This window comes from Pseudophryne corroboree, chromosome 9, assembly GCF_028390025.1.
Source record: "Pseudophryne corroboree isolate aPseCor3 chromosome 9, aPseCor3.hap2, whole genome shotgun sequence".
Taxonomy (NCBI): Eukaryota; Metazoa; Chordata; class Amphibia; order Anura; family Myobatrachidae; genus Pseudophryne; species Pseudophryne corroboree.
This window is the reverse complement of record NC_086452.1, coordinates 231,015,243-231,030,179: the sequence shown is the minus strand read 5'-3', so window position 1 is coordinate 231,030,179 and position 14,937 is coordinate 231,015,243. Positions and strand designations below refer to the sequence as shown.

Sequence of the window (14,937 nt, the reverse complement as noted above, 5' to 3'; positions counted from 1 at the left end):
AGACACCTGTTGTACGTGATATGAATAAGCCCATTGTGATGCCTGGGCAAAATACCAAAAAAGCCACCTCTTCGGTATGGAATTATTTCTCCACAAATCCGGACAACAGGTCTCAAGCTGTGTGTTGCCTCTGTCAATCTGTAATAAGTAGGGGTAGGGACCTAGGAACATCCTCCCTTATACGTCACCTGCTGCGCATTCATCAGAAGTCAGTGTCAAGTTGTGAAACTTTGGGTAAGAGCGTAAGCAGTTCAATGACACCTAAAATCCCTTCTTCCACTTGTACCGAAGCTCCTGCAAGCCACACCACCAACTCCCTCAACGTCAACTTTCTCCTCAGTCTGGAACGTCAGTAGTCCTGCAAGCCATGTCATTCGCAAGACTGAGGAGTCCTCTCCTAACCGGGATTCCTCCGGAGGATCCTTGAGTGGTATGCCTACTGCTGCTGTTGCTGCCTCTGCTGTTGTTGCTGCTGGGAGTCAATTGTCATCCCAGAGGGGAAGTCGGAAGACCACTTGTACTACTTCAAGTAAGCAATTGACTGTCCAACAGTCCTTTGTGAGGAATATGAAATATGACAGCTGTCATCCTGTTGCAAAGCGGATAACTGAGGCCTTGACAGCTATGTTGACGTTAGACATGCGTCCGGTATCCACCATTAGTTCAGTGGGACTTAGAGAATTGATGGAGGTAGTGTGTCCCCGGTACCAAATACCATCTAGGTTCGACTTCACTAGGCAGGCAATACAGAGAATGTACAGAGACGTCACAAAAAAAGTGTCATCACTGTCCTAAAAAATGTAGTTTTACCCACTGTCCACTTAACCATAGACAAATGGAACAGGGCAGACTAAGGACTATGTGACTAACAGCCCACTGGGAAGATGTATTGCCTCCCGCAGCAACACCAGCAGCTGCACCAGTAGCAGCATCTCGCAAACGCCAACTCATTCCTAGGCAGGCTACGCTATGTATCACCACTTTCCGTAAGAGGCACACCGCTGACAACCTCTTATAGAAACTGAGGGACATCATCGCACAATGCTTACCCCAATTAGACTCTCCTGGGGATTTGTGATATCGGACAACGCCACCAATATTGTGCGTGCATTACATCTGGGCAAATTCCAGCATGTCCCATATTTTGCACATACAATTAATTTGGTGATGCAGAATTTTTTGAAAAATGACGGGCATGCAGGAGATGCTGTCGGTGGCCCGAAAAATTGCAGGCCACTTTTGACATTCAGCCACAACATGCCAAAGACTCATGGCCGGATCTTGCCCTTGTGGTGCCCCGGGCAAAGACATGTTAGGGGCGTGGCTTAATATGAGGGGCGTGGTCAGTTACACCCCCATTTGTAGCGCCGCTGAAAGAAAAGAAAAAAAAAGTATACTTACATCCCCGCTCCTGATTCCAGACCGCTGCAGACCACCGCCAGCGCCGCTCCTCTCCACGGATGCATAGACACTAGAGGTCAATTATGACCCCTAGCATCTGTGCCACAATGCTGTGCGGTGCGCGATGACGTCATCGCGCACCGCTCAGAAAAGGTTCTCTCCGCGAAGGGAAACTAGACGCGTAGCGTCTGGTTCTCTTCACAGCGGGGGACCAGCAGGGGGGGAGGGGGGCACTGCGGGGGACACAGTGTCAGATCTTGCCATGGTGCGGCACCCTCCGGATGGCGCCAGCGCCCTCGGGAAGGCGGCGCCCCGGGCAAAAGTCCTGCTTGCCCATGGCAAGATCCGCTACTGCAAAGACTGGAGCACCAGCAAACACTCCTGAACCTGCCCTGCCATCACCTGAAGCAAGAGGTGGTAACGAGGTGGAATTCAACACTCTATATGCTTCAGAGGATGGATGAGCATCAAAAGGCCATTCAAGCCTATACATCCACCTATGATATAGGCAAAGTAGGGGGAATGCACCTGACTCAAACACAGTGGAGGATGATATCCATCTTGTGCAAGGTTCTCCAACCCTTTGAACTTGCCACACGTGAAGTCAGTTCAGACTCTGCCACTTTTAGTTAGGTAATTCCCCTCATCAGGCTATTGCAGAAGCAGCTGGAGAAATAAAAGGAGAAGCTAAGACGGAGCGATCCCACAAAGTATGTGGGACTTGTGGATGGAGCCCTTCATTCGCTTTGCCACGATTCAAGGGGGGTCAATCTGTTGAAATCAGAGCACTACATTTCGGCCACTGTGCTCGATCCTAGGTTTAAAGCCTACATTGTATCTCTCTTTCTGGCAGACACAAGTCTGCAGAGGGTCAAATACCTGCTGGTGAGAAAATTGTCAACACAAGCGGAACGTGACCCGTCAACAGCTCCTCCTTCATTTTCTCCCACAACTGGGGCTATGAGGAAAAGGATAAGATTTCCTAGCCCACCCACTGGCGATGATGCAGGGCAGTCAGGTTTGAGTGCTGACATCTGGTCCAGACTGAAGGACCTGCCAATGATTACTGACATGTCTATTGTAACTGCATATGATTCTGTCACCATTGAAAGAATGGTGGACGATTATATGAGTTAAAGCATCCAAGTAGGCATGTCAGAAAGTCCGTACGTATACTGGCAGGAAAAAGAGGCAATTTGGATGCCCTTGCACAAACTGGCTGTATTTTACCTAAGTTCCCCCCCTCCAGTGTGTACTCCAAAAGAGTGTTTAGTGCAGCCGGTAACCTTGTCAGCGATCGGCGTAGGAGGTTACTTCCACAAAATGTGGAGAAGATGATGTTCATCAAAATGAATTATAAATTCCTCCGGGAAGACCTTTACCAGCAATTGCTTCCAGAAAGTACACAGGGACCTGTGATGGTGGATTCCAGTGGGGACGAATTAATACTCTGTGAGGAGGATGATGTACACACTGAAAGGGGTGAGGAATCAGAGGATGAGGAGGAGGTGGGCATCTTGCCTCTGTAGAGCCAGTTTGTGCAAGGAGAGATTGATTGCTTCTTTTTTGGTGGGGGCCCAAACAAACCAGTCATTTCAGCCACAGCCGTGTGGCAGACCCTGTCGCTGAAATGATTGGTTTGTTAAAGTGTGCATGTCCTGTTTATACAACATAAGGGTGGGTGGGAGGGAGGGAGGTGTGACATCACATGCATCCAATGCGACCTGGGACGCAGCGAGTAGCCGCCTGCCAGCGCGCAGGAGCTATGCTGGCAAGGAGTTACTCGCCAAGTACAAAAGCATTGTCGCCGTGCAATGCTTTTGTACCTGTGCAGGGGGGGTAGGGCCTGATATGCCGGGCGGACTAGCCCTGTGCTGGGCGTCCCCCCGCATGTCTGAGTAAATGATCGTAGATGTTCCAGTCTTAGCACATCTACAATCAGCTCCCCCATAGTACATTTTCCTTTTAAATCATACAAAAGTAGACGGTTGCTTATTTGATTTTTTTTAAAGATGATGATAATGTAGTTTTATGTGAGGATGACAGATCCCTAGTTCCCACATTCCCAGGACAATATTAAAGAAATATAATTATAGCATCCATTCTTTTATATAAATAAAATTGTATTTGCATATTTTCAGAAATCTACATAAACCAATGTTTTTCAGGACTTCATACCTGAAAACAAGGAGCCCCCTCCTGCTGTCGAAGATTACAGATGTGAGGCTGAAGAAGGAGAACCAGAAGTAGGTCAGGATCTAACAGATGAAGACATTGGAAATGCTGGACAGTATCCCATACAACAAAACCCCAGTGATAGCAGTGGAAGTTATGGGCAGCAGACTTTATCTACAAATGCAACCTCCCTGCCATCTAATTTTCCAGAAGCTGAAATTGGGACTCCAGATCCGCAAACAAATCAAACCCCTCCCATTGTAAGTACAATCAAATGTGCGTAAATAATACATCTATATAATATTCCTCCAGGAGGATGAAAAATGTGTCACCCTATATGCATGTGCATGTCAGACATAGGGCCTACTCATTAGTAGGAAGCATCTTAAGAAACTGACCCATTTCCCGATCTGCATATAAGCCTTGAAATGTGGTGGGTACATGTGCCGAATGATGAGTCCAGAGTAGCTAATGCTTGTGTCAGAGTTCGATAGAAAGGAGACCTGGGTGGCGAGTACTCAGATGTACGAAGCAGCAGTGTCTGACGGGAGTGGTGTATGTGTGTGTGTCGCCTGACTCCAGTGCTTGATTTAGGGGTTTGGATGCAGTTGGAATGTTTCTTTTCTTTCCTCTTCTGCCCTCTCTTCTACTGCTTATCCATATCTTTATCATTTAAATGTTTTATTTATTTATTTATTTTAGCTTTACTTGATAATTCTTTTTTATACATTTTTCATTATAACTTTTATGTTATCTTGTTTATTAATCAGTATCAGCACCCTTATGATTAGTATCAAACAATAAGTAATTAAACCTTAGAACCTTTTGCACTCATTTAAACCATGACTGAAAAATGAAGATGTGTCTGAAAATAATCAGAATTTACATTGGCCCTCATTCCGAGTTGTTCGCTCGTTCTTTTTCATCGCATCGCAGTGAAAATCCGCTTAGTACGCATGCGCAAAGTTCGCACTGCGACTGCGCCAAGTAACTTTACTATGAAGAAAGTATTTTTACTCACGGCTTTTTCTTCGCTCCGGCGATCGTAATGTGTGTCAAAGTCAGAAAAATGTCTCTATGCACGTTGCCATATTTGCACCGCACACTGGTCCGCGCTGCGCATGCGTACGCTCTCCCGTGAAGACGCATACCCGCAATAGCGTGCACCCGCGGGCGCACGGTATGCGTATTTACGGTAGAGTTTATGTAGTCGTAGCGTGCGACTCATTCGTTACATATTTTCACAATTAATGTAGTTTGTAGATCATGGTCCCTTTGATAGATTCTGAAAGTTTGGTTAATATAGAATGTCCCTGAGCAGAGGAATCCCTCTTTGTATTGTACGAAGGGTCTAACAGGAATCATACAGCAGTGTTTGGTACCCATCGGAAGAGTATTTAATTAGCGATATTCCGGTGTTGGTTTGGAGCGTATTAATCGCTCGTGCGAATAGTTATGGACATAAGAAGTTATGTCCATTTTATTTGTTCTTACTTAGTCATGCATCTGAACAGTTGGAGACAGGCATCAGTGGGTCTCAAATGGCTCTTTGACCTCAGAGATCCCCCAAACAAATGTTTGCATGTTAAGAGGGCCTCCTATCTACACATGCATAAGGTAAACACAGGAATAGTAATTGAAGATCAATTGTACTCCAAATCAGTATCTTTCCCGCAGACGGAGTGCAATAGCCTTTAATTACACTGAGCTTTGAGACTCAATGAAGAAGGCCAACACCTGTGTTTACAAATGGGGCTGGATTTGTATACAGGAAAATAAGGGCTGAGACGTCATTGTCTCAACTGAAAGTGGACATCATGAATATAGAACAGAACCCAGACAGGATTCTGTTTTGTATTCGCCAAACAATAGCTCTCCAGAAGACAGGAATGTGTTAGTTATCACCCATTGTTTTGCATAACCAAGACCACTGATACAGTTTACCTGTATGAATCAACCTATGACCTTTGTTATAATGCGAAGCCGAGTTCCTGCGTCCAATGGACAGTGAGACTGTAGGGACCATTAGATTGCATTGTGTGAGTAGCATAAAAGACGGGTCTGTGACATCCAGCTTCACTTCTCTTCAAATGGTTCTCATTGCTGATAATCAGGAAGCTGGATGTCCAGAGGCGCTTGCGATCGTTTCCCCTTGTGCGTAAGTTTCTCTCCGTAATCATTGTCTTACTGTGAGCCAATTTCTCTCTCTCTCTCTCTCCTTTCTCTTTTCTCTCACATCTCCCCTAGACTAGTATTGTATTGTATTAGATAGTATTGTATTTTGGTTAGGAAGTCTCTGTTATATTGTAGTGTATCATTTGTACTGTTATTCTCTTTTTACAAGTATATTAGACATAATACAGTTAATAGGCTTTGGACCCTAAACCAGCATCTGTGTATTTCCTATAGTGTTAAGTGTTCACTTGAGCGTCGGTAACGCTCAAGCAGCTTTGTAGTTAGTCAGGTTACACAAGGTTGCACTTACACCCTGTATTCACATTAAGGTATTCTGTGTATTTCATTGGTATAAGGTTTAGACATAAAGGTATAGCGTTGTGAGCGTCTGCGCCGCTGGTGATCTCCTCGTGGTCTCGAGCGAACCGCTACGCCATAGCGAATCATTCTGTCCTGTGATCTCTGGGCCGTGAGCGAACGTGACGCTTGAGCGTCTCGCCTACGGCTGAGCGATCGTTACGCAACCAGCGTACCCTTACGGTACTTCTTAAGTAAACAGCGGACAGTGTTCTTAGACTTCATAAAGGGTTGTAAATACATAAAGGAATTCTGCTTTGTTAATTGGGGGCCGTCCAGTCCTTCACATATCTGCACTAGGTAGATCAGCAGACATTATCCCCCAGCAAAAGGGCGGGAGGTTGTCTCGCAGTGCTGATGGGATAAGCGTCTGCTTCGCTTAGATAAAGAGTGCTGAAGGAATCCGGAGACCAGGAGGTAAGAACAAAACGCTTGTGTCTTTTAAAACTGTATTTTTCTTCTGTCTTGCGTATATACGCACGTATACATATATATCTGCATTTCTTTTCCATCCGTGTATTTCATTTTTTTCGTATATCACTATCCTGTTTGCCAGTTTTATAGTTGATAAATGTGCTGAGAGAGATTTGTCGCTATTTCAATAATTTAAGTAGAAGCAACATAGTTAAAATATAGACAAACACACAGCTTTGCCAAGAGACAAGGTCAGTATGGTGCGCGGTAAATGATCAAGGATCATCTACATTGATAAATGTATAAATCGTGTTACGGTGGATCTTTGCTGTGCGTACACGTGTCTCTAACAAAAGACTGAGACTTGCGTACGCAACCCAAAGGCCGACGCACGCAGCGCAACGGAGCGTCCGTGTACGCTCATGTAACAAATCACAAATGTTATAATTAAAAGGCGATAAATAGCGCAAAGCAATAAGTAGCACAACGCGGTAAATAACGCAAAGCGATAAATAGCACAAATTGATTTCAGCTTTCCAAAACTTAGTTTAAATACCTTACTTTACTGTAATACCTCTGGGGAGAGCTATCAGACTACGGGAAATGATTTTTCTGATCAGAAAACTATAAGAATGATAGTGGGTTGAAAACGGTATGAGTGTATTGAATCCCGCTTTGTGGACTTTGTGATCTATGTGATAATCCCGCTTTGTGAACTTTGTGATCTATGTGGAACGTGATGAGCACGATCTGAGTGAAAACGTGCAACAGAGTGTGATAAAGTTTTCATTGTATTACGCTCTGGCTGTTTTGGAGCACAGTAGGGAGACTCCAATGATCCTACCATTTATGGGCAACAAGTGTCTATAAGTGGTACGATTGGACCGCACGGTTGTATGTGTGACCAATAACGCAACGTGATATGAGGTCGTATATCCATGCGTAAATCTTGCCCTCATACGTGTTGTAGGGAGCACATGCAAGCGTGATTTGTGTAAAGAAAAAGGAAGGGAATTTTCTCAGGAAAATCTCTAAAAATAGGGCCTGCAACGGCTACACGTGTCTGCTAGAAGGCGGAACGGAGATACCCGGAGCAGAAGAAGTTCAGTGGAAGAGCTTTAAGGATTTCCAACGAAGTTCTGTGTTTGGTGCATTTTAGGAAGTTTTTTCTGTGTTAAAAAGGTCCACAATGGCAGCCAAGTGCACAATACAGAGACGGTCGGAGGTCAGGATTCAGACTCCAGAGGCTTGCAGACCCCGAGGGTCTGCTCGGTTAGTAATGTGGGGGAAATATGGTCCCCACTCTGAGACCTTTTGTGATGAATGGACACGAATGACTGCGGGGGATAAGGTACCATTTCCCGGGATAGGTAGTTTTGACTTAGAGGTGTTGCATAATTTAAGGCGAAGGATATGTCTCATCAAATCAGCAAAGAGACGAATCAAGCATTATGATTGTTTACAGATATGGCAACAGGAGAGTGAAATGCAAAGAAATGTAACTTACTTACCTAACTTTCATCTTGAGAGGGGAGAGGTGGCAATGGAGGGGATTGTGGTTGCGGAGAGAAGCACAGGGGTGAACAATAAAAATGCTCTTAGCAACAGTAGTACAGATAATAAGAATAAGTGTGATAAATGTAACAATGCTAATTGTAATGCTGTTGAATGTACAACTATTAACCCATGCAAGTCGCACCCCATGTTAAACTTTCCTCAGGGACACCAACAAGAAAGTGAACCCAGAACGATGTCGGCACCTCCTCCAGAAGCCATCACACAAGACATCCAGGTGGACGCGACCCAATCGGTAAAAACTGTAATCAAACCCCCTAATGGAGGGTCAGGTGAGGTCGTGTCCACAGGTATGTATGGTATTATACATCACGCACAAACAAATGTACCTTATATCATAGAATCAATTCAGAATGACATTACTGGACTTAATCCTGTTAGGGTAATTGCAGTACCAAATGGGGAAACTGACTCTTCAGGAATCACTCCTGTCAGGAACATCGCCATGTACTGCCCTTTTTCCCCGAACAGAATTAAGAGCAATTCTGTCTGAATTTCCTGATCCCAGGAAAGACTTAGTTGCTTGTCAAAGATACATTAGAGTGCTAGGACATACTGCAGAGCCAAGTAACAAAGATTGGAGGACAGTTTTGAGGGCATGTTTACCCCCCGATGTTGATTCATTGAAATTTATCACTGATTGTAAGCTAGATGAGGAAGTGCCATTGACAAACAAGTATAACCAAGATAATGTAAAAAGAATCAATCTACAGTTGAAAGAATATTTTCCTACAGTGGTAAAGTGGAATAAAATCTATACAATAAGACAAAAAGAAGGTGAATCCGCAGAAGAGTATTTTCACCGGGCTCTGCAGGATATGGCTAGGTACACTGGTATAGATGACATTGAAACTAATGTACACCACAGAGAGGTAGCTGTGTCCGTATTAGCGAGCAACTTGAAAGACACACTAAAAATTAGGGTACAAACCTCAATACCTCATTGGAGAGGTATCTCGGTTGCGGCATTAAGAGAGTCCGCTATCGAGCATGACCGAAATATCAAAAGAACCAGGGAAGCGCAGGGAGAGCGGTTGATGACACTGAACATCCAAGCACTAGAGAATGCATCAAGTCGACCGGAACCCCAGGCCCCTAGCACATGGAGAAAGCCAAGGATTTGTTACAATTGTAGAAGAGAAGGGCATTATGCCAACAACTGTAATAACCCACATAAAGTTAGACCCCCTAGACCAAGAAATGAGCAAAATTACAACACACACCATTATAATCAGAGATCAGATAGGAGGAATTTTGAGCCACACCCATGATAGGTAGTCAAGAAAGGTGATCATACGACGGATGGTAAGCCTGAGGTAATGGTTAGTAAATTGGGAGGTCATTCACTGAAGACACAGGAATGACCAGGTTAAACGTTGTAAATGTATTTGTGAAAAATGTTTTTTCTCTCTCTCTCTATCCCCATCTCTGACGATTATTGGTAAGAATTCGAACATTGCATATTCGCTTGGTCCTTGCAGAAGTCTACCAAACCCCAGCATGACCTATCCACCACAATGTATTCTGGCCAGATACAGACAGTGGAATAATGCAAGTGCTGGTGGGGAGGGACTGCTCAAGGAAACCATTAGACACGTAGATACGACAGCCTAATAGTCTGACAATGTTTTCTTAATGTTGACAATGTTTAAAAATGCTTTGTTTCTCTTCTCTTATTGATGGTTATTGTCGAGTTATGTAATGTATATATGCACATGAATTGTTCTCTATCTCTTTTGTTTTTTTTTTGTGTTTTCTCTCTCTTCTCACTCATGTTTTCATGGTTTAAAGATGGTATGTCACCCCTCAGTTGGACCAATGGTAATGCCAGATTTTTTTTCTCCTTACAGAAAGATCGCCGGTTAGGAAGGAATATTGCATCACCAGAATGTTCGTTTGGAAGACTGAGAGACAGCACCTTTGAGAGGACAGCAGAACAAGAAGAACAACAAGACGAGAGAACTTATTATCGTAACAAGTTCTCTCCCCCTCAAACTGTTTTCTTATACCCCCTTTACAAATTTCTTCTTTTCTCCTCCTGTAAGATGGACTTGCCCCAAGAGACTGTGATATGGATTTTCCCGTTAACCATGATGTTGACCAGAGCAGTCTGTTTCGGTGAGAGTACCAGTGAGGTCGAGAAAGGATCCAGAAAGGTCCTGATGACTGAGACGGAGGTGTAAATTTCCAATAGCAACCCAATCACCAAGCAAAGGCGAGTACCGGGCACGATCTAACAACCATGTTATCTGTAAACATTTTCTTTGAAGGATTGTTAGTTAAAAAAAAAAAAAAACTGTATCTGTAGGCTCTGTGACAATGGTTGAAGATGGATGCATAAAGAAATGCCAATCCAGTCTTAATATCCATATGGACCAGCATCCATTGAGTGACCATCACTCCTTAGTGGGTAACGTGTTAAATAAAACAGATTGTTGGGTATGCTCTCAAGTACCTCAGGGTCACAGCAAATCAGGGCTAGTACCATTTCCTTTAACGTTAGGGGAGGTACTTGAGCTAAGTGGTGGGAGACCGGTGGACCGGAGGTTTAACATCTCCAGCCCTCCTAGTTTGAAGCTCCACCAATACCATGTGGATAGGTCCCTCTTATGTTTTAATATCTCCAATCCCCGTAAGCCGGGAAATTGGGAAGTGTCATGGAGCAACCTTACCATGACCTTTTCACACAGAGCAGATAGAATGCCTACAGATACAGAGCTTGTACGCCACATAGCCAGTAGAGGAAAATCTTTCCGGTATCGATATACCTTAGGAAATAGGATTACTAGAGTTGGAGAGGTATCACCAGGATACTGTGCACATATCGTACAAACTGATACGTGCATTAAGCAGATGGAAGAATTAGGGTCAGGAGAGTTCACCTGGAAGGTGCGTAACATGGTAATGTCCTTCTCCGTCCCATATGTTCTCCCCGATGATGCATATTTCATATGCGGGAGAAAGGCGTACAAGTGGCTTGCCCCAAACTCTGAAGGATTGTGTTATATTGGAAAAGTATTGCCTGAAGTGATGACTGTTACACATGACAAAATGAAGGATATACACCGTGGTGCCCAAGCTCCTTATACTCACACTCATTACGAGCACCGAGTTAAAAGACAACTGTCAGAAAGGTTAGAGCATCCGGCCTCTGATCTTATCCATGAATCCACCGGGATTCAGGTTCTGGTAGCGTTAGATTTCACTCGCACCGCTCGAGGAGTGATGAATTATAGATACATTTCTGCGCTTGCAAATTTGTTAGATAATATCACTGAAATGTATGATGACACGTTTAGATACACTGGAAGAGAACTTCAAGCTTACAAAACAGAACTGGTACAGCATAGAATGGTTCTTAATTATCTCACAGCAGTGACAGGCGGATATTGTGTTACATTGGCAACACAGTACGGTATAAAGTGTTGCACGTATATCACGAATAGCACCGAGGATCCGGTCGAGGTCATAGATCAAAAGATGGACGATATTCTCCAATTGAAGTGGGAATTTCGCCGAAAACACAATCTCACCCTTGCTGCTGTAGGTAATGAGCTGACTGGTTGGGTGTCATGGTTGAACCCGCGAAATTGGTTCTCCGGTTTAGGAGACTGGGCTCAAGGAGTCATAATGGATGTTGGAAAGTTTCTACTATGTATCTTGGGTGTCGTTATATCGATTGGATTGATATTTAGATGCGGGCAGGCTTTAATGAGGTGCAAACAAAGTACAAAAGTGATGAGCTTGAGGAGTGAGGAAACCGTAATTAACCTGGATTTGATTTATGACCCAATGATAGAAACCAGAATGTGATGAAAATGCGATTATACGGTCCGTTTCTTTCACCTGTTTTTCTGCTTTTCTCCAAGATACAAAGACCCCCTTGGACGAGGAAGCTGACGAGACGAGATGTATACAGACAACGGATTGACCAAAGAAGAAGATTTGACAACTTTAAATATGGACACTTGATGAACTTTGCCATGGATCCCCAGTTTCCCTAGTATTTTTAAACTCACGCTAGCCCAACATTTTCTGTACATCTGATGGCATTGACAAAGCTTATTGCTCACACCTAATGAGCAAAACAGCGCAAAGAAGACGACTTTCAACAGATACCGAACAAAACTTCGACGACAGATGTACATTTACCTGACATAGGATATCATTGCATTTTTCGTAAGTGTTCTTTATCTTCATCTCTACAACCCTCAGGTAACGACACACATAGACGATAGGGAATACAGGCACAGATATCAGCAACCACATACCTCCCCCATTCATGTATCATCAACTAAAATGTGCATCCCCATTTTGTTACAACCACAGCCGAAATGAGCTCGGTAGAGTTTGACAGCCCATCCACAGACCCTTAGTACGGGATAAGAAGGAATTCAAATGTATACTTCGCAATACCTCGAAGCTTGATTTACCACACGTACGGCACGATGATACATGACCCTCCAAACATGGACTCATACACACATGCTTCTGCTTTCTCACTAGGTCATACCCTCTTCACACCTACTCCACTCTTCTTCCTTTCCCCACCATGGAAATCAATTAACCCCTGACTTACATTTTTCTCCTTTTGAAATGTTTTAGAAGGTGGCAGTTATTATTGACTGCCAAAGGGTGGACTGTCAAAGTCAGAAAAATGTCTCTATGCACGTTGCCATATTTGCACCGCACACTGGTCCGCGCTGCGCATGCGTACGCTCTCCCGTGAAGACGCATACCCGCAATAGCGTGCACCCGCGGGCGCACGGTATGCGTATTTACGGTAGAGTTTATGTAGTCGTAGCGTGCGACTCATTCGTTACATATTTTCACAATTAATGTAGTTTGTAGATCATGGTCCCTTTGATAGATTCTGAAAGTTTGGTTAATATAGAATGTCCCTGAGCAGAGGAATCCCTCTTTGTATTGTACGAAGGGTCTAACAGGAATCATACAGCAGTGTTTGGTACCCATCGGAAGAGTATTTAATTAGCGATATTCCGGTGTTGGTTTGGAGCGTATTAATCGCTCGTGCGAATAGTTATGGACATAAGAAGTTATGTCCATTTTATTTGTTCTTACTTAGTCATGCATCTGAACAGTTGGAGACAGGCATCAGTGGGTCTCAAATGGCTCTTTGACCTCAGAGATCCCCCAAACAAATGTTTGCATGTTAAGAGGGCCTCCTATCTACACATGCATAAGGTAAACACAGGAATAGTAATTGAAGATCAATTGTACTCCAAATCAGTATCTTTCCCGCAGACGGAGTGCAATAGCCTTTAATTACACTGAGCTTTGAGACTCAATGAAGAAGGCCAACACCTGTGTTTACAAATGGGGCTGGATTTGTATACAGGAAAATAAGGGCTGAGACGTCATTGTCTCAACTGAAAGTGGACATCATGAATATAGAACAGAACCCAGACAGGATTCTGTTTTGTATTCGCCAAACAATAGCTCTCCAGAAGACAGGAATGTGTTAGTTATCACCCATTGTTTTGCATAACCAAGACCACTGATACAGTTTACCTGTATGAATCAACCTATGACCTTTGTTATAATGCGAAGCCGAGTTCCTGCGTCCAATGGACAGTGAGACTGTAGGGACCATTAGATTGCATTGTGTGAGTAGCATAAAAGACGGGTCTGTGACATCCAGCTTCACTTCTCTTCAAATGGTTCTCATTGCTGATAATCAGGAAGCTGGATGTCCAGAGGCGCTTGCGATCGTTTCCCCTTGTGCGTAAGTTTCTCTCCGTAATCATTGTCTTACTGTGAGCCAATTTCTCTCTCTCTCTCTCTCCTTTCTCTTTTCTCTCACATCTCCCCTAGACTAGTATTGTATTGTATTAGATAGTATTGTATTTTGGTTAGGAAGTCTCTGTTATATTGTAGTGTATCATTTGTACTGTTATTCTCTTTTTACAAGTATATTAGACATAATACAGTTAATAGGCTTTGGACCCTAAACCAGCATCTGTGTATTTCCTATAGTGTTAAGTGTTCACTTGAGCGTCGGTAACGCTCAAGCAGCTTTGTAGTTAGTCAGGTTACACAAGGTTGCACTTACACCCTGTATTCACATTAAGGTATTCTGTGTATTTCATTGGTATAAGGTTTAGACATAAAGGTATAGCGTTGTGAGCGTCTGCGCCGCTGGTGATCTCCTCGTGGTCTCGAGCGAACCGCTACGCCATAGCGAATCATTCTGTCCTGTGATCTCTGGGCCGTGAGCGAACGTGACGCTTGAGCGTCTCGCCTACGGCTGAGCGATCGTTACGCAACCAGCGTACCCTTACGGTACTTCTTAAGTAAACAGCGTACAGTGTTCTTAGACTTCATAAAGGGTTGTAAATACATAAAGGAATTCTGCTTTGTTAATTGGGGGCCGTCCAGTCCTTCACATATCTGCACTAGGTAGATCAGCAGACATTATCCCCCAGCAAAAGGGCGGGAGGTTGTCTCGCAGTGCTGATGGGATAAGCGTCTGCTTCGCTTAGATAAAGAGTGCTGAAGGAATCCGGAGACCAGGAGGTAAGAACAAAACGCTTGTGTCTTTTAAAACTGTATTTTTCTTCTGTCTTGCGTATATACGCACGTATACATATATATCTGCATTTCTTTTCCATCCGTGTATTTCATTTTTTTCGTATATCACTATCCTGTTTGCCAGTTTTATAGTTGATAAATGTGCTGAGAGAGATTTGTCGCTATTTCAATAATTTAAGTAGAAGCAACATAGTTAAAATATAGACAAACACACAGCTTTGCCAAGAGACAAGGTCAGTATGGTGCGCGGTAAATGATCAAGGATCATCTACATTGATAAACGTATAA

The 14,937-nt window shown here is 43.7% G+C and overlaps 1 protein-coding gene across 3 annotated transcripts in view; it reads left to right on the top strand.

The window, feature by feature from the left end:
• Positions 1-14,937, top strand: part of LOC134957927 (uncharacterized) — a 323,394-nt gene that overhangs the window by 285,993 nt on the left and 22,464 nt on the right. For 2 of the 3 annotated variants that reach the window (XM_063940175.1, XM_063940174.1), the window contains one exon: positions 3,570-3,836. The exons of the other annotated variant lie outside the window; for it this stretch is intronic. In XM_063940175.1, coding sequence (XP_063796245.1) covers positions 3,570-3,836 — 267 coding nt within the window. The remainder of the gene's footprint in view (positions 1-3,569; positions 3,837-14,937) is intronic. 3 annotated transcript variants of the gene reach the window in all.